At 36.6% G+C, this 25873-nt stretch overlaps 1 protein-coding gene across 4 annotated transcripts in view; it reads left to right on the top strand.

The window, feature by feature from the left end:
* The window catches only part of MYO6 (myosin VI), a 113091-nt gene that overhangs the window by 57710 nt on the left and 29508 nt on the right, over positions 1-25873 (top strand). For all 4 annotated transcript variants that reach the window (XM_071548637.1, XM_071548638.1, XM_071548640.1 and 1 more), the window contains exons 10-20: positions 120-200; positions 2787-2967; positions 5833-5977; positions 14507-14664; positions 15209-15300; positions 15765-15837; positions 16705-16832; positions 17836-17931; positions 19967-20140; positions 23748-23786; positions 25438-25531. In XM_071548637.1, coding sequence (XP_071404738.1) covers positions 120-200; positions 2787-2967; positions 5833-5977; positions 14507-14664; positions 15209-15300; positions 15765-15837; positions 16705-16832; positions 17836-17931; positions 19967-20140; positions 23748-23786; positions 25438-25531 — 1261 coding nt within the window. The remainder of the gene's footprint in view (positions 1-119; positions 201-2786; positions 2968-5832; positions 5978-14506; positions 14665-15208; positions 15301-15764; positions 15838-16704; positions 16833-17835; positions 17932-19966; positions 20141-23747; positions 23787-25437; positions 25532-25873) is intronic.

A 25873-nucleotide genomic window follows, 5' to 3' on the forward strand; every position in this document is an offset into this window, starting at 1 on the left:
TACTTATCATGTTGTTTGTATCATATTGATTATATAAAGCTGTCTAGGGCAAGTCTTAAATACAAGCATGTGGTTACTTCTGTCTTTAAATATGCATGTCCACTTTTTTATTGTTACAGTATTTAAATCGAGGCTGTACCAGATTCTTTGCTAACAAAGAAACAGACAAACAGATTTTGCAAAATCGCAAGAGTCCTGAGGTATGTTTGTATCTTTGGTCAGTTTATATTATTAACTAATGCAGATAGAGTAGAAAATTATTACAGTTTTACAGTGTGGAATGAAATGTTCATTTTACACATCTTTATAGGTCTAAATGGGTACTGCCAAAGCTGCTATATTCAGAACTCTGTTTTCGAGTTCAGTCCTAGAAATACATTTTAACATGCATCATAAAATCCCAAATGGAACAGTGGATATAAAATGGTTTCCTTTTCATTCTTATAATAATATAACACTATATGATACAGCTTGTCTTCTGTGGAAAACAAAAATCTGTTCAAGACTTTTTGTAATTTTCTTTTTTAAAATCTTACTGCTTCAAGGAATAGGTCAGAAGAAAGGGTTTTTTCCAGAGCCATTTTTACTATGTGGACTTTTAAGTGATGCTCCAAACTGTTTTATGTGCAAGCTCACCTCTAGCATGAGTATATTATCTTCCTCAGTACACTTCAATAGTTTTTGTTGTCCCCTTGCTATTAACTGCTAGTTATGTCAGAGCATGGCACTTCCTGGAAGAAAGTCTGAAACTTCACAATGTTTATATCCTCGTGCTCCATCTCTGTTTACATTTTTTTAGAGCTGGAATTACCAGAATTTGTAGAATTCAAGGCTTTGATCTTGTTTACGTGAGGATACTAAAGAATTTGTTCCAATTAATAGTATATATGAATTGGAAGTTCTTTAAACACTTATTAACTTCTCTAATAAAATTTTCATCTAATCATACCTAAATGAAATTCTCATTTGTATAGCTGGAGGATATTTCAAATATTAATCAAATCTGTCTTTGTTGTTCCACAGCAGGACAAGCTGCATATATACCTGACAGAAATACAAAAATAACTTTGCTCAAGAGCTTCTTTGCACCAAGTGACCATGCCGTCTCTTTTACCTTTAATAACTTGGGCTTGAAGCTATGAGAGAGAGTATAGATACTTCCTTTGTTCAAGTCAAAATTATAAAGTCTACTCCTCGTTTTCTAGTGGTCGTATGTTGTAACAGAGCATGTAATCCTGATTTCTTTTGCTTATAGGCTATTTTCTATAATCAGGGATGGTAGAGTGATTTGACATTCCTGTGAGGCAGAAAGCTCAATTCATTCTTGTCAAGCATACAGGGTATAATGCTTGGGAGATTTTGCCTCCATTTACCCAAATTACCTTAAATGAAGATTTGTAGTGAAGCTGGTCATTCATGTAGGCATAGAGTGTCAACCTTCACTTATTCTTGCAATTAGAAAATGAACCTATGCAATCTTCTGTTATTGATGTGATTTACAGGCGGGTGCTCTGTCTTAAAACTTGTCCTCTAAAGGACTTGGAAATAAGAGAAGACTTAGTTTGACATAAGTGTTTGTCTAACTTAGAGAATAATTCTCAAAATATTTGTAAAACATGAAGTAGAGGAACATCTGATATAATAATACTTGCATGTTACAGCCATATCAATTTGATGTCTCAATAAAGGATCAAAGTTCAATGATATTTTAAACCCAGTCTAGCCATGTAAACAGGAAATATATTGCCTTGTTCAGGTTTTTAAATGGTAAATTTAGTATTTGCTCAGTTGTTTTATAAAAAATATTAAGATTGTTTATTTCAATAAATTAGCTGGAATAGTCAATTAATACTTCAATTATTTTTGTGTTTTCCTTATCAGGAAGATGAGGTGATCATTTTACATAATTAACATGTAGTTTAATGTTATTGATGTGCCAACATGTTGTGTGAAGTGAATTTTTCAGATGCATGTTGTGTTTTGTTTTGATTAAATCATGTTAGCTTATTTGACATTAACAAGACTTGTAATTAGCTATTTTTCTTTTTAGTTAAAAACATTTAAAAGTAATTGTAAAAACATAGCTCAACCTGTGCATGTTCAGGTAGTCTCTTGATTGCATGCAGATATGTTATTATCTACTTTTTAAACTGATTTAGAGTTAAAATAGCTTTTTGTGTCTGTAAATTAGAAAAATCAGCAAAATATTAAATTGGTATTTTAAAACTAGTTAGAACCAACCCATAGACCACTGCAAACAACTTTTCTGTTTCTTAATTAGCAGCAAAATGTTAACAAGTCTATTTTTCAATATAAGTCTGTTTAGAATAGGGATAACTCTTCCTGGTATCATTTGTCCTATACTTCTTTCCTGTAGCCTGTTATTCCATGAGCCTATTACAAGGAACTCAAGCTTCCTTCAACTGCTTGGGACTAGGACTCCTTTGTAGAAATGCTTTGGTAGCTCCCTTAGCTGAAGTCTTTCTTTCTCCTTCTTGCTGTCCCATATTCCCCTGTCCTTAGTTGCCACATTCTCCAGCTTGTTCTTTCTGAAGTTTGAAGTTTGCTTTGAAGTTTAAGTTTGAGGATCCTGCTTCGAAGTATCAACAAGTTAAAATAAATTAGGGTTCTTGCCAAGTCTGGATTGTATGAAGAGCTTGAATCTCTTTCTCCCTAGTTTGGCATGCTTTTTTATGCTTTCTGTTATGGCTTATTCTTGACTGGAAGTATTTGTGTACCTTTACTTTAAATCACTTCCTGAATTTTCGGTTTATGTTGTTTTATAGTATCTTAAAGAAGGTTCCTTGAAGGATCCACTGTTAGATGATCATGGAGATTTCAACAGAATGTGCACAGCAATGAAAAAGATTGGACTGGATGATGAAGAAAAACTTGATCTTTTTAGAGTAGTGGCTGGTGTCCTTCACCTTGGAAATATTGATTTTGAGGAAGCTGGGAGTACATCAGGTTAGATGAAGCATAAATTGATTTATGTAAAAATACTGAATATGTTTCTTTATTAGAGATGTTTCTGTATTAGTGATGTTTCCTTTCCATGTGAATTATGGCTTTAGAAGGCTGGTTTGTGTTCAAGGGTAATTCACTCTTCATTCACCCCATTCTGAAGTCAAGTTTACCTGTGTGTTTTAAAGTTGTTGTTTAAACTTTACATGCCCTGAAAGCAAACAGGCTTCGATGAAAGGAGACGTTTTGTGTCTCAAAATCATACTTGCATTTTAATTATAATTTTAAAGTCCAACTTCTCACTAATGTCATGAAAATATCTTGTAATTAGCAACTCAATCTGTAGGGAAAGACATTGTCCTTTGGCTTCCTAAAATACCATCATGTTGGTATTTTGAGAGGTAAGGAAAAACCACTTAGAGCAAAAACTTAGGTTAATATAAACTTCTAATTTTAAGTTGTTACACTCAAGATGAATTAGTACAAGTGTAGCTGAGCCTTAATAGCAGAATGGGCAGGAAAATTGAGGAAGGAGAATTCATATTTTGGGAAATTGTCCTTTCCTTACCACGGAAATCAGCCTCTCTTAAGTTGAGAACTACTGTTGATATATTCCTGAAGGACTGAAGAAACTTGAGTTGCAAAATACAGTGAAACTGGTTACTCTTGGTCCTGCTTAGAACAAGTACAGCTGTTGGTGAAGGTGTTTGGAAGGGCATGCCAAAGAACATTTGAAAGGTGTTTTAAATGATGAATTGAGTACTACTAGCCTGAGAGGTTCACTAGCTCCTGACCCCTAGCACAGAATCACCATGGAATTGTACAAAACAGTCTCTTCAGCAGAGATCATGGGAGGTCTCTAATCCCATCTGTCAGGGTCAAAGCAGGGCCAGTGCCGAATTCAGACCGAGTAGCTTAGGGTTGGCACAGAGGTGGGCTTTTTCTTTTTTTTTTCCTCTCATCTCTCCTCTTCATAGGTCAAATCAGAACCTCCCCAGTGTCAGTTCATGATGTTGCCATCATCATGAAGATGACTGAAATTAACAGAATTAATGGGGATAAATCTAGAAAGACTTCATGGGGCTCAACAGTAAGCTTCCCAGGGAGCCTTCCCTGTTTGAGCCTTTTGTGAGTTGGGACCTCAGGGCTGAGAAGGTGAAACAGTGAAAGGTGTAAATATGAATGGAGAGGAAGTTTCAGGAGGCAAACAAAAAGAGGGGGAATCCCAAGGTCACCAGAAAACTTAAGATCTCTGAATGTTGAAATTCAGACAATTTTTTTTTCTGGAACAAATTACTGAACTTCTGAAATGTACTTTGCAATTATGGGCTTTATTCTGCTCTCATCTTGTATGTGTTCACACAGGGTGTGTGTTTGAATTGCTCCAGGCAGCATACTTCTTACCAGAGACCCTCTAAAGTTCAGTTGCTGCTTTCTGGGAAACACCAAACAAAAGTTGTTTTCTGCAGGTCAGATGGTGTTTCAGAACATCCAAAATGAAGTCACTAAAGCTTTAAACTTTTAAGGACTACCTTCTCTGGGGTTTTTTTGTTGTTTTTTTCTTTCCCCCTTAGTGTCAATGTAGAGTTAAGGAATTCAAGCGATGTTTGACTGGTTATTTATTTATCTCTTTGGCCTCTTCATTTAACCTGTAGAAATAAATTTTACTGTGAAGAAATTTTTGCTACAAACAACAGGAATTATATGTAAATAAGTGTTAGATTTTCCTGTAGCATTTGGTGCTCCATTTGGAGCTCTGTGCTGGCCCAGACCTGGCACTGAGGTGGAGGTGCAGGGAGCAGCAGGGAGCAGGTCCCTTGCTGTTTACCTGGGAACTGTACACACCTCTTTATCTGAGAAATCCAAGTGTCAGGAGCCTGCTGTGCCAGGCATTTCTGCTGCACAGCAAGGAAGCCTAGAGAATTACAGTAACATCCGAATCCAAAAGTTTTAAGTCACTACAGTCAGTTTGTAGGTGTTAGCACTTCTGCATTTTGGGATAAGGGCTTCCCTGTGAGCAGTTTGGCTTTTGAACAGCCCAGCCGGTGTTCTAGAAATACAGAATTCATGTGTAGCTTTTCTGTGGGGGTTATTTTTGTGTTTATTTCGTGGGGTGGGGGTGGGGGTGTTTTAAAACCGACTCTTCCTATTGAACTATACAAAGTAATTCCCAGAGGCAAACCTTTAATTTCTTTAAAGCTGATGGTCTATCACTGTCTAGAACTACCTGAAGGGAAGTTACAGCCAGGTGGGGGTTGGTCTCTTCTCCCAGGCACTCAGCAATAGGACAAGGGGGCATGGGCTCAAGCTCTGCCAGGGAAATTTAGGTTGGATATCAGAAAAAGAATTCTTTCCAGAGAGAGTAATCAGGCATTGGAATGGGCTCACCAGAGAGGTGGTGGATTCCCCATCCCTGGAGGTTTTTAAACTGAGATTGGACGTGGCACTGAGTGGCATGATCTGGTAAACGGATTGGAGTTGGACCAGAGGTTGAACTTGATGATCTCGGAGGTCTTTTCCAACGCAGTCGATTCTGTGATTCCCTGGAGACATTATACCATAAGTGGCCAGTGTTTCTCCTGGAGCTGAGCTGCGGCTGTTGCCGGGGTGCGGTGCAGGTGCGGTGCGGTGTGTGGGACGTGGGTGTCTCCGCAGGGAGGGGGTGCGGTGCGATGGTGTCTCCGCAGGGGGTTGCGGGTGCGTTGCAGTGTGTAACTCGGCAGTGTCTCCGCAGGGCGGTGTGGTGCCGGTGCAGTGCGGTGTGTGACACGTGGGTGTCTCCGCAGGGGGTTGCAGGTGCGGTGTGTAACTCGGCGGTGTCTCCGCGGGGGAGTGCGGTGCGGGTGTAACTGGGCGGTGTCTCCGCAGGGGGCTGCACGCCGCGGGCGCGGAGCCAGGCTGCGCTGGAGCGCTGCGCCGCCCTGCTGGGCCTCGACCAGGACGACCTGCGCGGGAGCCTCACCACGCGCGTCATGCTCACCACGGCAGGGGGCGCCAAAGGCACGGTCATCAAGTGAGTGTGGCCGGGCCGGGAGTGGGGCGGGGCTGTGGGACGGGACGGGTCGTGGGACGGATCGTGGGACAGAACGGGCCATGAGGCGGGGCTGGTCTCTCGCCCCACCGTCGAGGGGTGCGGGGACACGGCTTCCCTGGAACCCACGGGGAGGAATAGTCCCAAAGTCTCACCGGACCAGCGCTTCCTGCGTGCCGCGGGGCAGTCAGCCCAAGGGCAGCGATCTAAAGCATCCGGTCAGTGGTCTGCCGAACACAAGTGCAGCCCCACGGTCCTACAGGGATAAGGGTGCAGAAGGCTTATAGGCTCACAGTGTAGGTCCCTGCAGAACAGACACAGCATGCCTTTCTGTCATGCAGGTGGTAAATGAGAGATGAAAAACTTCTAACAGAACTTTGATTATGTGTATATGTGCACATATATATGTATATATACACACATACATATATCTTTATATGTATCTAACTATATGTATATATGTAATGAGCTTGCTTGGCCATGGCAGATGAGCCTTAGGAGTTAAAGGATGGGGCCAGTTGTGCGCAGGCTGCACCTCGCCTAAAAAAATCCACTGCGCAGGCTGGAAGGGCACACCCATGTGGGGAGAGCCCTGCCCAAATCTGCGTTTGTGAAGCCGAGCCATACATGCATAATGTGTATATATATAAAATATATTTATAAATAATACACTTTTTATTTCTATGCATTATATACTTAATATATTCTATATATTATATATTTACATGTACTTATATCTTTAGTATACATTATAAATTATGTAATATAAAAATATTTTAACCAGTTGATCCAAATGCACATTTCTTGATGCTCAGGCTTACTTGTTTCATTGTTTCTAGGTAATTGGAGGGTTTTTAAATTTTTACTTGAAAGAGTGACAGTTGTATAATTTTTGAGTAAAAGGGCACTCTTTTTTTTTCTCCTCCCATGGAAAAGAGCTTTGAATAAGTCACTATGAGGTTTTATAAAACCTTTCAAATGTCAGTGAGTACACTGTGTGGCCAAAGAAAGTATAGCAGTCAGCCTGTTAAATCCATAGCTGACGCAGAAAATTTGTTATGCTAATAGATTTAACAGATACACTGTCTCAAGGAATGTTAATGCTGTGCCTGAAGTATTTCAGAAGACACTTGAATCTTTTTTGCCTTGCAGGCTGCCCAATGCTTCTTCCATGGGTGCTGCCCTGTGCTATTAGGGCTAGAGTACTTTAATTAGAGGGCACTATATCCACTTTTCTGAACATCAGAGCAATCACTGTCCATGTGTTTGCCACATGTAATTCTTCTGAATTGAAGTTTGTTTTAGAAGCACCACTGCAAATGAAAATCCAGAAATGTGCTGCTTCTTGCTGTTGCTGGTAAACAAACATTTTATCTTGACTGCAAAGTCAATAATGTTTTATAAAAACATAAGAACCCAGTGAAACAGGATAGATTTATTAGAAAGTGTTTGGGTTTTTTTCCTGAAGCCATTGTAGAGGTAACTTCCTAGTCACAGAAGCAGGATAGTGTTTTCTTGTATGCACATGGAGAAGGAGTAATGGCAAAGAACATGTGTAAACAGGGTACTGATGGTAACTTTTCAGTACCATGAGAGTTATGACTCATGTGAAACTGAGTTTTATGAATATTATTTCACTACAGTTATCTTTTGTTTATGAAATTTCAGCTTCCACCACAAGTTTTCTCTTGCTGAGATTGATCCTAGCATGCAATCTGTCAGGAATGCTAACTAAGTTGCCTGCAACTGAATCCTGTGTTTTAACATGTAGTTTCCTAAGTTGTGTATTTTCTGGAGTCAAAGAAAACATTGCATCAAAAACTGAACTTGGAATAAGCAGTTTTGAGTGCATTAAAAGTAACTCTCGGTGTTTAGCTGAATGCAGCTGTATTTTAATTAGGAAACTAATTGACATTCTCTTCACTTATTGGAAGAATGCACGTGTGCTTCTTACTGACTTATGGAAACAATCAGATCATTTAAGTGAATAAGAAATACTTTATGCACATTATCCCATGTGTATATATATTATTTAAGTTTCTTGCATATTTTGTGTTTTGAAATTTATTACTATTATTTATATTGAAGTATTTGTTAAATTTCGTAAACTTGTGGACTGAAATAAAGTAACAGATGATTGATTTAATTTCGGTGTGTCACTGGGGCCAGTAAAGGTGTCAGCTGTTAATGCATGCTCAGGTTATGTCAGACTTCTGAGGTGAAAAGTTGGTCTTTCGGCACTTGAGAACATTGACTTTTAAAAAAGGTGTTCAAGGAATGTAATGGATTTGTGCAGTGAAAGTTTCCAGTGACCCCCAAGAGCTCATTCTGTTAAAGAAAAGAAATGGCTGTAGTGGAAATATTGTTCCGTGCCCACTTCCTGGTTTCCAGGGTGAAACTGATCTCCCTGCCCAAAATTTAGCATAATAAATCAACCATGACATCCTGTTCAGTTTCTACATCATGGGCTGTTATTCAGGGGAATGCAGAAGCTCTTCTGAACTCATTTTCAGGAGTCTTAAGTTTAGCGTTGATATGGGCTATTGTTCAAGTAAAATGCATTATTACAAATACCTGGTGTTTGAGGTGTATTTCTAGATAGAGCAAGCAAGTAGACTTTTTTGGTGGTCTCTTAATTTCTGTACTTTGAAAGAACACATATGCAAGAGTTAGCACTTCATAGTGACTACCATGAAAAAGTATAATGCATTGGCAAGTGGTAAGTAATGATTGAGGGGATAGGGTCTGTTATTCTGCCTTCAGTTAAAAGCTCAAGATCTGAATCTTGTGATAATGTATTCAGTAATCCATTTCTGGAGAGTCTTTGTAAATTCCTCCTCCCTCCCCTGCCTCTCCCCAGGTATTAGAAATTGGAGACTTAGTCACTATCGTCTTGGTCCCAAATCAGATCATATGCAAAGTTACAAGTAATTTTTCTCTTTACTACAACCTTTAAGTATAAGAAGACCTTGGTCCTGTAGGACAAAATGCCTCCAGTGGTTAACATTTTCCAAGTTTTACTGTTTTCTGTCTTCCAGACCATGTTTAAATTGACAGCAAACTCTTTGATATGTTCATCTGGGAAAACCTTGACCAGTATTACTGATAACATTAGAGTAGAAAATTATACAGTACAGATGGTACTCATATTAATGCATGGCTATATGAGAATTGCAGGATTGGAAGTTAGTAATATTTTTTACTTAATTCAAGTTGTTTTCCACTATAATTGCTGATCTTTCCCTCTTGACTTACTGCTTACATGGTTATTCTCTATCTTGCATTTGTATTTTTGAATCCTCCTCCACACTTTCTTTTACTGAAATACATCTTGTAGATTTTTGCATTATCAATTTGTGAAAATGATTTTGTATGCTAATCTTGTTACCAAAATTTTCTGCTTTCTTAGTTCAGTATTATTAGACTGTTTCTGAAAATGCCCTTACTTTCACATCCCTTTAAGGTAGAAGTGTTAAATAGAAGCAGAAGGGCTTTGAACAAATTGCATCTATGTCAGATTCAGATGGCACCCCACTGGAAAAGTTCTCACTGAATTGCTGATTCAGCCTTTCAGAACAGATTAGTTTGGGCTGTTGTACACATAACACATAGGTAAAATTTGACTGTGTAGTTTCCTTTGAGAATTTTTGGTGGAACATACCAAGCACTAAAGCAGAGGTGCATCATAATATGCTGCTTCCCTTTCACCACATCCCATGTGATGCTGTCAAGAAAGTTTTCTTAAGAACAAATACAATTTTTGTTACAGCTTCAAGTTTACTTTGGATTAAGACTTTAATGATTTTCTGATCAGCATATTTATGCTGATAAGCCTGGAGTGTTGTTAGCAGTGTACTGTTTCAGAAGTCTGAAAATACAAGAAACGATGGGTTTTGTGCCAGGAGATCTTATGTTTTTGCAAGTGTTTTATTTTGGGGATATAAAAAATTAATTCAGAGGAGTTCTTCACCATCTCAAGGATTAGTGCATTAAGTCTCTAGCATTTTCTAAACTAAAAGCAAACATATGATAATAAATACACTAATATCTTCTTGTGTGGCTTACTGCATGTACAAGGAAAGTGGTCTGGACTATTTCATATATTTATTAAATAGACACAATTTTTTTTCAACAGTAATGCAGTTTACAAACTATTTGATTGTTATCAATATTAAGAGTTTTGACAAGTACATTGCTTTATTTTGTTTCAGCAACCTAAAGAACTAGTTATTTCTCTCTTTCTTAGAGACCTTTTGTGTGCAAGTAGATCATGTGAGTGCTAATAGTCACAGTGAATAAAACAGCTCGGCTGAAATCACTGTGCTTAGAATGTAACAGAGGCTTTGTTCTGCTGGGCCAACACAGAATGGTAGGAGGGTGATGGTAAATGCTGTCTGAATTTCATTAAATACTCATGTGCAGTGCACTGGCAGGGAGACTTGACAGCAGCACTGTGTTTATCTGTCCTTGTCTCCCAAAAGCACATAATGATCACCTTGGTGGCTGATGTTTTTGCCATCCATGTGAAGTGTGTTTACAGAGAGAAATAATGTATTAGGATTCAAAATCCAGTACTTCTCTTAGACTGTAAATGCACTGTGCTAATCTCTTACTCAGTTTCTTCCTTTCCAAGAAGACTTTCAAAGAGGACTCCATCACAAAATGAATAATATAACCGGGTGAAAAAATTAACTTATATCATTCCAGGCCCTTCAGCTTCTTTTGCAGTATGTTTACTAGCAAGATACATTTTTTCAGTGTTGGTTCTGAAGCCTCTGATGGAAAAACTTCTTTTAAAAGAATATTTTTCTACACTTTTTGGAACTTCAGCTTTTCTCAAATTACACTTATATTCTGTAGTTATGTAGGTATTTCACTGAGTAGTTTTATTTCATCCAGGCCATTTTATTTATGAACGAGTTACCATATTGGGTGACAGTAATGGATGGTATTGCTTCACCTGCTCTCACCCCCTTAATGGTTCTCAGCCATGGGCAAACTATACATATTTTTAATTGAGTTATTATTAATACCGAAGTTTATATTACTAATTGAAGTTTATTTGTTCTGGAAGATGTTTGGGAACTGTGTGGAATTGCCCACAGGATAAATCTAGCCCATCAGAGTGCTTTCCTCTAGGCCTCAGACTCTACATCAGTGGAAATCTCGGTGAAGAAATTAGCATGTAGACCAAACAGGGTTTTTTTGTTGCAGCCTTAAAAAAGAGCTTGGAAATTGGGCAAAATTTCTTTATTGTTTCTTACGGTTAGCTGATGGATAGAGGAGAGGGGGAGAAAGTGAAAAGGAGAAAGGAAAATTTATCTTTTTCTGTGCAGGCAAGAAGGAGGAAGAAGAAAGAGGTTCGTTTGTCTGTCTGCAGACCAAAGGAAAGGAACAGCTGAGGGAAACCAAGTTCATGAGAAGGAAGTTACTCTCTCTTAATGTCAGTTCTGTAGCAAGGCTCTTGTGTATCTACTGTCTCAATGCACTTTCAGCATTATTTTGTGGTTCTGTACTTTCAGCTGTGCAAAATGCATTGCAAAGTTACATTTTCTTTCCATTCTGCTGCATACTATGAAATTTAACAATAAGGTTTTCTGCAGTATTTGGAATTCTATTTAGTAATGAAAGAGTTTCCTATTTTGAAAAACAACTATTTTGTAAATACATGCTCTAGAAGTAGAACTATTTGCCATGTTGTTTAAAAAAAAATGGAAACCATAAATGATTTTAGTGTATTGTATTATATAATAGACCTGCAGCTGACGTTGGGAATTAGGATTCTGATCTCTTAAACGTATCAGAACAGAATTCAAAGGTACCTTCCTTCTATTTATAAGGTAAGATTTCTGTCAGCACTCATTATCTTAAGATAAGTGAAGAGATACTTAGTGGAAGACAAGATTGTGTGTTAAAGCTAATTACTATCTAATGTAATGTAGCTGCAGATGTCCTTAGTGAACGGAGTCTCCTCTTCCCTGACTTACCAGTCACAATAGAAAGTGATCTCCATCAGTCTCACATTTCTGCATCAGAAGTATCATGAAAAAATGCAAAATACAAAAAGTAATAATTATGGATTAGTGTAGTGCTTATGAATTCTGGGAAGTGAAGGAAATTATGCAATATAGATGAAGCTGTTGTGGTTTAACCCCAGCTGGCAACTAAGCCTCACACAGCCACTTGCTTAATTCCTCCTGGGGAGATGGGGGAGAGAATTGGAAGGGTAAAAAATGAGAAAACTCATGGTTTGAGATAAAGGCAGTTTAACAGGTAAAGCAAAAGCCATGCACACAATCAAAGCAAAATCAATAATTCATTCTCCACTTCGTATCAGAAGGCCCGTGTTCAGCTCCCCAGGATAGCACGGGTCCATCAGGTGTACTGGTTACTTGGCAAGACAAAATGTCTTAACTCTGAACATCTTCCTTTCCTTCTTCCTCCACCTTTTATTGCTGAGTATGATGTGGTATGTATGGAATGTCCCTTTGTAGCTGTCCCGGCTGTGTCCTTTCCCAGCTTCTTCTGTGGTGGGATGGTGTGAGGAGCAGAAAAGGCCTTGACTCTGTCCAAGCCCTGCTCAACAGTAATGAAAACATCCCTGTGTTAAATCAAGACTGTCTCCAGCACAAATCCAAAACACAGTCCCATATCAGCTGCTCTGAAGAAAATTAACCCTACTCCAGCCAGAACCAACACAGATGTGTAGAGTTAAGTTTTCCATCTTTGACTTGCCAGTTTTTTGTATCCCTGTGTACGAAAACTACCTGGTTGAGTGATAGGACAGTTCTGCACTGGGGATGTGTTGAACCTTGGACATAGGGCTTACTAAACAGGTCAGATAAGTGATATTTTTTAAAGATAGAGTTGCTACTTGTTTGAGAAGTTCTGTAATTGGCTATCCACCACCTTATCTGGACAGTCCATTCTCTGATTATTACTTGTTATTATTGTAGTGCTGAATGGTCCAAGCATAAGAGAGGTTAGGTACATGGAGAAAAGTAATACAGGGAGTAACATGGGGAGAAGTCATATATTTCCTTAAGCCAGCTAATTGAGATATTTAAAAAAAGCATATGAGCCTTTGACATGCAGCCATCATTCTGTATTCCTCATGACAAGGATTGTTGGAGGATGGTTTTTCCCTGTTTCTCTGCCTAAAAATATCTTCCTTTGATTCACTTTAATGATGGGCTTACCTTTATGTCACGATACAGTGTTGCGCAAAGCCTTTATAAACCCATAATTATTCCTAATTGGAGGCCATGTATGACATTTTGATACTGTTTGCACAAAGGGCTCTCAATATTTCAGTTTAATTTTTTTCCTTTATACTTTTTTATTCACATGTTAAAATCCTGTGGAGTTGTGAAGTTTGGCAGTCTGATTCTGTTCTTGTCTGATTCTCTTCAGATTGCTGGGACTTTTGCTTTTAAATTCTCTGGCAACATTGTTAGACTCCAAGTACAGTTTGCAGTCATACCATAAAGCCAAAAGTTCATTTTTCATAATCAACTCACACTGTTTTTTGAACACTTTCTTAACCCTTTATTTTAATATGAATTTTCTGCTTGTGGTGTACAGTGTAACCATTTGTTAATTTTGGTTCTCTTTATCTGTTAATCTGAAACCTTTAAAAAAAGAAGTCTTGCAGAATGTATTTATCCATGAAATGGATGCGTTCTAAGCATGTCACTGTCATGCTGACTTGAAGAAGTAGCTATATATCTTATTATATGTGTATCTAAATATGTAGCTGTAGTTGCATGATATTTCCCCAATTTTCTCCTGCATTTCATGGGCTTTGAAACTGTGACTCATGGGTGTATTGTTGCTTTTTGGTTTTTATTGTTTTGGCTTTTTAATGTAACTTTTAGGATGGAACATATATGTATGTATGGCCACAGACTTGTAACAAATACACGTGGAACAAAGTTTTATAAATAAGAGAGGAAGAATAAATTCTCATCTAGTAAAAGGCCCCTTCTTTCAGTGTTTAAAAAGAATCCTTATTTTGGGATTTCACTGAACTTTCACCATGAGAGCACGCTCTCTTATCAATGTATTTTTACTTCTGCTGCCTATGACCTTGTAGCCTTACTTATAGCCCTCATGGAAGCATAGGGACAAAGATGTCAGAGCAAAAACTAAACTATAGGCTTTATTCTAACAAAATAGCTCTAAAAGAAGTAGTTGAATTTTTTTGTTTGATGGGAATGTATAGATTTTAATTTCTTTCTCTGGAAATTCTTAATATATGTTCTAATTATCTAATAAATTACTCTGAAAACATCAGAATCTCATTTCTACTGAGAGCAGTGAAACATTCTTCTTTCTCTTTTACAGCTAAGTTTATCTAGCATGGTAAGATTTTTTCCTGCCTTGGCCTGAAGCTCAGGGGTTTTTTTGCATCCTAATTTACAGTAATTGAAAGTTTTAAGTTTAGAGTCTAATCTCAGCATGTCAGAGTAAGGAATTCTAAAAAGTAAGATCTGTATTTTATTCTTCTAGGGTACCCTTGAAAGTGGAACAAGCAAACAATGCTCGTGATGCCTTGGCTAAAACAGTGTATAGTCATCTGTTTGACCATGTAGTGAAAAGGGTAAACCAGTGTTTTCCATTTGAGACTTCTTCTTTCTTCATTGGAGTTCTGGATATAGCTGGTTTTGGTAAGTATACTTAAAATAATTTCTAGTTGTCATTTGTTGCCACCAAAGATTTAGTGATGTATTCTGTAATGAGGGGTGGGGGGGTTTTCTTTTTGACATTAACGATTCTTGTAAAGCTTTTGTCCTGTTGGCTCACTGAGATTCAGAATAGGGCATGTTATGTGGTGTGCTCTGTCCCTTCTAAGGTTGTTCAAGGGAATTCTGGCTTTCGGGTCTTTAGAGCAGTGATGTCCTCCTGTGCCAACCTGTTGTAGCATAGATACTTGAGAATGTATTGGTACAATTTCACTGTATGGTAGCATCTTGCTTTGGTTTGCTGCCAACTGTCTGTCATTTGTCTTGGAAATATGATCTGCTGTAGTATTTTTAGATCTGTCTTGTGTACAACTTGAAAATCTGTAAAAGGTTTCATTTTGCTGAAAGAAACAGATATGGATCTGAACACATGGTTAAATATTAGCACTGTGAAGCTCCTCTTATTTGCTATTTAATATAAATTCTTGGAACACTGGTTTATCATAAAAGTTTAACTTCTGTCTTTCAGAATACTTTGAACACAACAGTTTTGAACAGTTCTGTATAAACTACTGTAATGAGAAACTGCAGCAGTTTTTTAATGAAAGAATTCTGAAAGAGGTATGATGTATTTAGTGTTATATTTGAGGATTTATTTTTTTACTGTTGTATTTGAGGGTTTATTGGTTTTGGTGAAGAGATACCTAAAGTAGTACTGCTTTTCATGAGATTGTACATTATGCTTGAATTAAAAAAAAAATCAGTTGACAAACTGTTCTTGTACTGTGTGACATCTGGTTGTGTCAGAAAAGAATATGGCTTTTTGCAAATCAACAATATTATTTCTACTTCTTTTTTATCCTTCCCTAAATGAGGTTTCCAGACTCTGGACAATCTCTTGTACCTACTAGGAATATTTAAAATGCATGGGCTTATTATTAAGGTGATAAAGTTGGAATATATTAAGCTGTGTAGGGAAATTCTCGAATGTGTGTTGATTCTTGCTGTATTTTAAAATGGCTTCATGTTTATTAAAAATGGTGAGTGGTGTTTTGACTTTGCAATTACTTTTTTTTTTAATATAGGAGCAAGAACTTTACCAGAAGGAAGGCCTGGGGGTTAATGAAGTGCGTTATGTAGATAATCAGGACTGTATAGGTAGGTATTTCTTGAAATGTTAAGCTGTTCTTGGTATCATGCAGCAGAAAGCTGCAAGGTAAAAAGGCAACATATGTATAGCAGTAGTAATTTTATGATTTTATATATAGCCTCATACAATTCAAAATCATAAGGGTTCATAGGCATTGCTGCAGTGCAAGCGTTAGTCATTTCTTCCTTTCCACATAAGAAAAAGATAGTACAAGTTCTTACCAGAAGAGTTTCATAGACAATGGCAAAAAGTTTCAAAAGCTAAAAAATTCATGTGTCTAATAGTTTCAAGAGCATGATTTTCTGTGTTGGCTTTCAAGGGCTTTTGTATCTGTATGTGAGAGGTCAAAGCAATACAGTTGTTAAAAATTGTGAAACCACCACTACATGCTCGAGTCTGGTCTTCCTTTCCTCAAACAAATGCATTTCATTTTTCTCCCTGGATTTTGTTGTCAACAGAAGTATTAGCCTTTAGTTTTAACATGTGATGAAACAAATGTCCTGCCCCACAACAATCTAAGCAATTATCCCAGAAAGACCTATGTTCATACATTGGGAACTTTAGGCACCACTAGGGAATTTAGTTTATTAAATTCAATTTCAGACTGAGAGTAAAAATTAAACAATCTGTACCTGGTCTTTTCCCCCTCTGTTTCCTGTGTTAGGAGTTAGAACTTGGTGTATATATAGGAATGTCAATTAAACCAACAATTCAAATATGTAGAATTCATTTGCAATGACTACTAGTACTTTATGTTAACGGCTTTCCCTGCATACTTTTATACAGAATCAGATCAGCAGCATTTACACTTGTAATGTTCAGTTCTGATACAAGTCTATATATTCAGTTTTTGTAAATATCTTTTTTATTTATAGATTTGATTGAAGCAAAATTAGTAGGTGTACTGGATATTTTGGATGAAGAAAATCGTCTTCCCCAACCAAGCGACCAGCATTTCACTTCAGTTGTGCATCAAAAACACAAGGACCATTTCAGGCTCTCAGTAGGTTTATTTTTGCTGTCTGTTTTGTTTTAATAAAATAGTTCTTGGAACAGTTGATAGTAACACTTGAATTTAATGAAAACCTTTCCTAAGAAATCTCATACAGCTCCTGTCTGCACAATCCGTACTTGTTTTTTAAGGATGGGTTTGGTTGTTATATTTGATGAAAAGTTCACCGAAGGCTTCAAGTCTTCAAGGAATTCTAGTATCCTGCTGAAACTAAAGCCATATTCTTCACTTACATTTGAAGTTTGTTAAGATGTGAAGCATGAAAAGGAAATAAAACCACATTTTAATTTAGATTGTTCTATATCAGATGAGTTATTAAAACTTGCTTCCTTTGGAGAATATTTGACTCACATGGTGTGTTTAGCTAGCAACCTCAGAGATCATACAAGGAAAACCTTTTTGTTGATTTATTTTTTTAACATACAGCATTGTATGAAGGTTAATGCAATTTACTGCAATTTGTATACATGAATCCTGTTGAAATTTAAAAAAATGCTGAAAAAAATGCAAGCAAAGGAAGCCAAATAAAATTGTTATCATTTACCTTTCATCAAGTTTCCACTTAGTCTTGCTTACCTGGATTGCTGTGCAGTGAAACATTTTGTTGGTATGTGTGATCATCTGAGTGGCTGCCTGTTAAAATATACCACCCAAAGCCATAGTTTCAGCTTCTTTCTAATGCTGTTCATACAACAAGGCTCTTCATCAGCTGTGGAATGAATGGTGTAGAAGTTGTTGATTAAAGGCAAAACCAAAATTGAATCCTGATGACTTGTATTTTGAATGTGATGTATCTAAAAGTGTGAAAGAGGTGGAAATTAGGTTTTTGGAGTAGCATGGTTTGAACAGGAATGGTAGTGATCATCACAATTGTACTTAAAGGAAATGTGATTTTTAACACCTGGTATTCCTGGCAGATCATGGTGATGTTCTAAGAAGAAACTTCTTATTATCCATTGTAATTCTTCTTTGTAATTCAACTTCTTAATTCCAGATTCCTAGGAAGTCTAAATTGGCTGTTCATAGAAACATCAGAGACGATGAAGGCTTTATTATCCGACACTTTGCCGGAGCCGTGTGCTACGAGACGGTAATTTTACTTAAGAAACACTATTTTTGTTACACTTTGTAGTACCTTTATATTTTTCAGTGTATATAGGTTAAATGACAAAATTTACTTTCATCAGAAGTGAAATTCAGACGTTTTAAAGATGTTTCTTAACATTGAAACTAATTTTTTGAGTATTTAACAGAATTGACAGTTTCTTTTAACTTTTTTGGTTACAGACAGTTTTAGTGATATATTTTGTATACAGGTTTGTTTCAAGTCTATAGGTAATGATGTCAATATTAAATATATTGATGTACTCTGAATTTTGCTTTAAAAGATGTTTGCATCTTGGGGAGAGGAACATATATCACTTGATACAGAAGTGTTGTTAAACTTCACAGTAGCTTTTTTGAAGCATGCTTTTGCACATGGTCACTGTCATAATTCCATTTGTACTGGAAACGGACTCATTCATGTAAGAATATAAAATACCTTCAATTGCTACCCTCAAAATACATTCCAGGTTCTTGTACGTTTTGAACTATTATTCATCATATGAAAATATTGGAACATCGAAAGCCAATAACTAAACCATGAGTTTTTAAAAATAAGAGTTTAGGTTAAAATGCAGATCCCTGTTGCTTTGTTGTTCTTGTCTGTAACTCCCGTGTGTGTGAAGGAAGCTACTTCCAAAGACCTTTTTTTCTCATTTAAAAATGTGTACTTGAAGGGTTTGTTTTTATTTACTTCAAAATACTCCAAGAATGATAATGATTGCTGTGCTGTCTTGAAATAGACACATTCTGTAGATCATTTTACAAATAAGAAAGTTGAAATCTGTGTTATCTACATGATTTTTCTGAGCTTGCTCAGAGTCAATATCAAAACAATAAAATTGTGATTCCAATAGAATTCGGGCCAATTTTTATTTGTTTCAGGTGTTCTGTTTTTGACTGTGTACCTAATCATGATATGTTAATAAGGTCTTAGAGTGTCTTCAGGAACAGTGGTGAGGGATTTGATCACATAAATTCATCTGTCAGAGCTAATCAGATATGAGGTACCTTTGGTCCAGATGCTGTGTTAAAATGTTGTACTTAATTTATCCTTTCCCTCTGAGGGGCTTAGTCAGCTTGAGCCTTAAAACTTTTGGACTGTAGCTGCCTTGTACTTCTCTTATTTGTTTGTCTTTCTCACTGCTCTTGTGGCAGTTCTCGCAATCTGGTTTTTGGCGAGAACACTCACTGGACTGCATTCATACTCTAGCCTTATGTTTTCATGGTCCAAGGGAACTTTGGAGGCCTGCGTTTGTCCTTTGATTCTCATCACCATTAAGTCCTTTAATGGGATATCTGGAAAATTGGCAATTTCTTCTAAGTAGTCTTGGCCTCTTCTGTTCATTAATACCTAAGTCTCTATTAAAGTTGCACCAAAAGCTGGTGAGAATTTTGTTAATGTGTAATGGATACTTGTGTCTTGGTTTCTGAATTTCAGTGTAATCTATTGCTCTTAACTTCTGACAGTTAGAGATCCAGTTCAAATAAACCAGACAAATTAAGTTTGTAGGAAGAGACAATATGTTTCATTAAATCAACTGTTCATAAATAGTCATAGTACTACTAAAATAACCATTTTTTATTTCATTTTCCAAACTCTGTAGATGTACCAGTTAAAGTGTGTGTGTTAATTCCCATTTCACTACAGATCTTATATGGTATTGCAAGCAGTGAAGAGTTAAGCTTCTCAGAACTCCTAGGTGATGATGTGCTGAGTGCTGGAAATGGAAACAAAGATAGTAATTGACAAAAACACAGCTGATACCTTAAAAGGCACTAAACCTTACCTTGGGTTTCATGATTCCAATATCCTTCAAATTTAAGAATGTCTTTTCTCTGTCATTAGTGTTTTGTGGAACCAGTTGAAAAGTTGTTTAAATAATGTATGAATATTTACCCCACATATTCTTGCTGATTTTTTAATTGTGTGTAACTTGCTTTTCTTTAATTCTCTTATTGGAGTAAAGTAACTGGGTAGTAAAGTAAACATGCTATTATCTCTTGGGTTGTCTTTTCAGATGCAATTTGTGGAAAAAAACAATGATGCTTTGCACATGTCGCTTCAATCTCTTATATGTGAATCCAAGGACAAGTTTGTTCGAGAGTTGTTTGAAGCTAACACTAACAACAACAAGGATCCCAAACAAAAAGCTGGGAAACTGAGTTTCATCAGTGTGGGAAACAAATTCAAGGTAACATCATATAACAAAGACTCTTATCTTCTTGTAATGTATGCCAGTTTTAAGTTACTTGAATTAAGTAGAACCTAGTCTTGGAAGAACTAACAGTAACTTGAGATTCAGAAGAAAATTTGGTTAAATAGACTTCTTTTTCTATCGAATTATAAGAAACTAGTATACACAAGCTATGTGCTATGCGTTTTGGTCAAAAATCTCTTTCATAATAGTCCTTATAGTGATTTTTAAGTCAGAATTTTGCAAAGCCACATGAAGGCTTTATTCAAAATGTATAAAGTCTTGAGATTTAAATTTGAATTAATTGTGCCTTCTAGAAGGTGTATTGATTCACTACAGTTGGCCATTCTCAAAATTCAATACCTACCTAACCACTTTTTTCCTCTTCTGAAATAGTCATGGCTTACGCAGGAAGATGTTCGTTGTGCTGAATGTTTCCTTTCTCGATACCTGAATCTGATGCTTCTCATTTTCTCCTTTCTTCTGCTTATTGTAAAGCTGACCTTCAAACTTTGTCTTCTCCAAATGTTTTCTGCATCCTTTTCTCATTCAGCAGTTTTATTTTAGCTGGACTATTCCAGCTCAGGATGGCTAGAAAGAGAACTGTAGGGGAATTAAAAGATGAAAAGCAGGCACACCGTGGGCTGCAGGTAAATTTTTCAATCTCATGGATTTACCATTGGCAGAGCTGCTGCAATTTCAGCAAGAGCTCTTCTCAACACATCTGGGCCAGATCCAATGAAGGATTTGTATGCCTTCAATTCAAGTGCTGCAACAGTTTTGGTATGCCACCTCATCTAGGACAGCTATAAACCCACATCATGTTCCTAGCTAGACTCCTGACACAGTCCCTGGGGAACATGCCTTAGACAATCCAAATTACCTTCTCTGTTAGTGGGACACTGTCAGTAGCAGAAAAGTATTTCTGCTCCATAGGAAGATAAAGTGCTGAATCAGGACTGCAAGATAAATTCCTTCTTGCATAATCATGTCTTGGGGACAGCACTTGGAACTGTTCTGTGAAGATACAGAGGCTGAAGAACAGGAAGGACATAGTAGCAGTGCACTTGCTTTTTTATGGCAATAGTATTCTGCTTCAGGTCTGCAGTGTATTCAGTGTTTTATAGCTATGGTATTTCCTGTAGTGAGTGCCAAGTTAGTGGTCAGTCTGATGAAAGATATTGCTCAGTCTGACCTCCTTCTGAAGGTGTGTTGTTATGTAGGCAAAAATAAAATTTTCATGGGGCCAGGAAGAGCAGGAGACAGAGCCTGGCTTGTAGGGTTTTGGCATTTAATTGGATGTGGGGCAGCCTGCTCTCCTGAGTTTTGCTCTGATGATTGTTTCCTGCTCCTTCTTATTCTGTAGAGGTTGTAGAAATAAACTGTAGCAATTGGTTTAATATAAAATACATGATCTGAAGGCAAACTGAAAAATAGAGTACAGATAAGCTGTGTCCTGAGCAAACCCTGCAGCCATGAGTCTATTGCAGATGAAGGTAAGATTCACTATTTTTTAGAACTGCATTTTTAAAATAAAACCAACTGTGGGACATTTTCAGATAGTTTCCACTTTGTTCCATCTGGATTTTCAGTTTCTCTCAGATTTACCACCCCAGTACATGTGGACTTGTGAGTGATGCCAATGTCCAAAGAAAGCTGAATTAAAAAGGGAGACATTTTTAAAATTAAGCAGAAATTGAGTGGGAAACTTTCTGGGATTGCCTTTTGAATTTTGGTGTTCACCTCTGCACCTAGAACATAACTAAAGTCCTCTTTGGATCTGGCCCATAAATCTGTAATTCTTTCAATGTTTTCAAGTTTCATGGCATTTTGAATGTATGTGTTACTTCCAGTAATTCATTTATTGTTACCTTCCCAGACACAGCATGTTGATGCTGATGAACACTAATAGCCTTGAAAATTTCACTTCAGATGACATCAGAATAAGTTCTCTTATCTTACTAGACCCATCCTCTCTTTAAGAATAAGAATTCTTAGTGAGTTAGTATGTAAGTCAGTTGTCTGAAATTCTGAAATTAAAAATTCTTCAATTATATCAATGATTAGATGATGTTGCACTGACGTCTCTTTATGAAATCCTTCACGCATCCCTTCCTTATAACTAATTAAAATTAATTTTCATAAATCAGTTGAGGAAATAATGATTAATTCATCATCAGATCTATTCAAGAATCTTTGAGATGATTTTACTTTACTATGCTAATGATGAATTAAATCGTGACAATTCAAAGAGCAGTAGTTTTAACAATACATTTTACTCATATGCACATTCCATTAGAGAAATTTACCTGAGAATGACTCTGACTTATTTCTTATCAAATCACAGAGTATAAGGAAGGGGTATTTTTCCTCAAGCAGGATAATTTTGTTGATGGAAATTAGGCTGTCCCTTTCAAAATTAAGTGTTTCTAACTTAAGAAAGCATAATTATTATAATCAAATTGAGATATAAAGAGTATGTGTAAGTGAGAACTGAACAGGAGGTTATTAGTGTTTGTCATGCCTCTTGTGGCATTCCTTCCCTCTTTTTAACCACATCCATGTTAAGTTAAAAAAACCCAAAACAGTTTTATCCACTGGAAGGACAACTGGCAGCTGTAGATGATGCATTCTACCCATGTAAATCTGGTCTCTGGGATTCAAGGTAAATAAGAGATCTGGTTCAAAAAATTAGCCAAAAGTCAGATCCTTTCAATTTTGCTTCCAGTACAGAAAATTAAGAATATGTTAGGATATACTGAATTTTGTCCTGCTACAGTGTATATGTTTAGGGCTTACTAGTAAACTAGAAAGGCTGACACAGAAGTAATCTATGTGACAAAATGCACATCTCTAAAGTAGAAGTATTGCTATTTTCCTGATGTGGTTTTGGAATATTTAAAGTCTCTGCCAATTACTTTCAGTAGCAGCTGTAAGTTGTTTTGCCTAATAGCCATAAGTCTCTTGCTGTCCTGAAGACTTACCCCCAAATAATAGTGGGACAGCAGAATTTTCACAGTATGTTTAAATGCAGCCTCAGTAAATGTGATTTAAAAATTGTAGTTTATTGTCATCAGCAGAGAATTAGAAAGTTGGAAGTCTGGAAATAATAATAATAGATTATTGCACGTAACCGTTGACTTGACTTTAAAAAAAACACAAGAAAACCCTGAGAATATGGGCTCTGTATTAATGATTTAACATACAAATATATGTTTGTTATAGATTAAATTTGGGATTCTAGAAATTTTCAGTGTATGTTTTTTAAAGTGGTTGTTGATCAGTCTAATTTTTTTTATAGTTTTATTTTATAGTCATTATTTCTTCTGTTTTCCCAAATGGACTTGCACATTTCTTTCATAACTATGTTGTAGTGAGTAACTAGTCCATACAGTTTTGTTGTACAATTAAACACAAGCAGTTTCCTCGGGACCATTCATGCACACTTGCATGATTTTGTCTGTTAAAATTTGTGAATGTTTGGTTTAAAAATTCTCTCTTACTAACCATGAACATGCATGCAGCAATGCTATACCTCTATTCAGTGTGAGTATTTCTGTAGTGCCGTGGTTAAGGCTCTTGAAATACCTGTGTTCTTTTACAGACTCAGTTAAATTTGCTTCTTGAGAAACTTCACAGTACTGTAAGTATATATACAGATGTAGGTTCATAATTTTCTGATGTAAGTCAAAATAGATTGTCTCAACAGTAGGTCTTCCAGGAAATGTGATTAGAATTGCTTTAGAGTTTGCAGCTCCATGGCATTTTTGAAAGGTCTTCCTGTGCATGTGATGATTATTGATTTACTCAGAAAAAAACCCCAGAAACACATCACCTTTAAAACAGTTGTTGTAGAATGAAGGTTGCACAATTTGAATAACAATATGAAATCTGTCTGGACTGCAATGTCCTTTTTTTATTTTTATTTCTTTCCATTCATTGGTTATCATTGATGACTAATTTGCAGAAAATTTAGAAATGTTATTTAGAAAAAAGGCAGATGAAAATTTATTATTAATTACTATTTTCACATTCCATAAAGCCATTAAAAATAAAATTTTTCACTTCACTGATGGTCAAAGAACCTTAGTCTCCTAATGAGTATTCACTAATTTAGCTGATATAATTAGATAGCTTGTGAAATCCTCCCTGTGGTTCAACATGCCTATTTTCTTTTAGAATTTGGAATTTTAGGAACACAATCTTGTTTCCCTTGACCACATGTTCTAACCAATCCTAGATACAAGGTTATGCTATGTTAAAAAAAGAAAAAAGCAGGAAACCAAGAGAAACAAAAGGGTCATTGTGCTAGAATGCAGCCAACATACAAGATTTTACTCTAGTCATGAGACTGATCTGAAAGCTAATGTCTTTCACACAAAGCACTCTGGAACTGACACACAGTCCAGGGAAAAAGCTGTACTGTTGAGTTCAGCTAACCCATGACTGAGGAGGTGTTGTTAACGTAGAGCTCCCTTGACAGGTACGCTCTCACTCTCAGCTGATGGAAAAAGAGAGAAGACACTGCAAACCGGGATTAATACTATGTTTTCTCAGTCCCAATTTTCTTCTGCTTTATAAAACATTATCATTAGTGGTCACCTGTTATAGAAAATCTGAATAATTTGATGGTGCTTTGCAAAAATGTTGTCCTTAAAGAATATGAAAAGATCAGAGACAGCAGTGGGCAAAATTGTAGAGGAAGCACTCATAGTCATAAGCAGGGAGGAGACTGGAACAACATCTGGAAAGGGAGACTGAAGCTGTGAGCCAAAGGAAGTGATAAAATGTAGAAGTTAAGGACGATCAAGTTCATCTGGTGTGATTCTGATGTCAGGAGTCAGGTAGTGTTTGCTGATGTAAACTGAAGAACTGAGGACACTTAAATGATGTGACTCTAGAAGGGGTAATGAGGGTAGTAGAAAGTAGTATCTAGACTGGTAAGTCATAATTAGATTGTACTAATGTTAGAACGAACAGTTGAATGAAAACTCAACAAAACTGAGGATCCAATGAATAGCTTTCGCATTGAGATCTGTTAGATCAAGACCCAAGACCAAGACCACAGTGCAAAACTGATACACGAGAGAAAAGAGTGGGGTTGGGACTAGATGATCCTTTAAGCTCACTGCAACCCCTTAACATGCTATGATTCTATGACAATGTCAACAGTTCTATTTTAGAATACTATTATTTTGTATCTTTTCTATCACCCATAAGTCGTAAATGATTAACTGTTATTTTAGGAATTTTTAAAATGTTTAGATTCTGCTAACTTCTTGTTTTGGTCATAGGGGTCTAGCTTTATTCGCTGTATCAAACCTAATTTAAAGATGACAAGTCACCATTTTGAAGGAGGACAGATCCTCTCTCAGCTTCAGTGTTCAGGTAATACATGGCTCTGATATTTTTGCCTATTTTTTTTACTTGGGGCATTACAGATTAATCGAAGTTTGAAATGTGTGAGGTGAAAGTAGTATTTCCTTGTTTGAACTGAAGGTAAGTTATTTATGCCTTATGAACAGTTATTTAGATTCTTAGTAACTTAGCACTCATTTTAGTCAATAGAACTCTAGAAGTTAATCATGTGAACTGCCATAAGGTCTCTACTTTACAAGAAGAGTTGATATAATTTCCATTGACTGTTTTTATTATACTGAGAGGTCAGACACCAGGTGCATGTGTAAGAAGCCATGTAGCCATATTGGTACATAAATTTGGATTTCTTGA

The sequence above is a fragment of the Pithys albifrons genome, chromosome 2, assembly GCF_047495875.1.
Source record: "Pithys albifrons albifrons isolate INPA30051 chromosome 2, PitAlb_v1, whole genome shotgun sequence".
In the NCBI taxonomy this organism is placed as follows: Eukaryota; Metazoa; Chordata; class Aves; order Passeriformes; family Thamnophilidae; genus Pithys; species Pithys albifrons.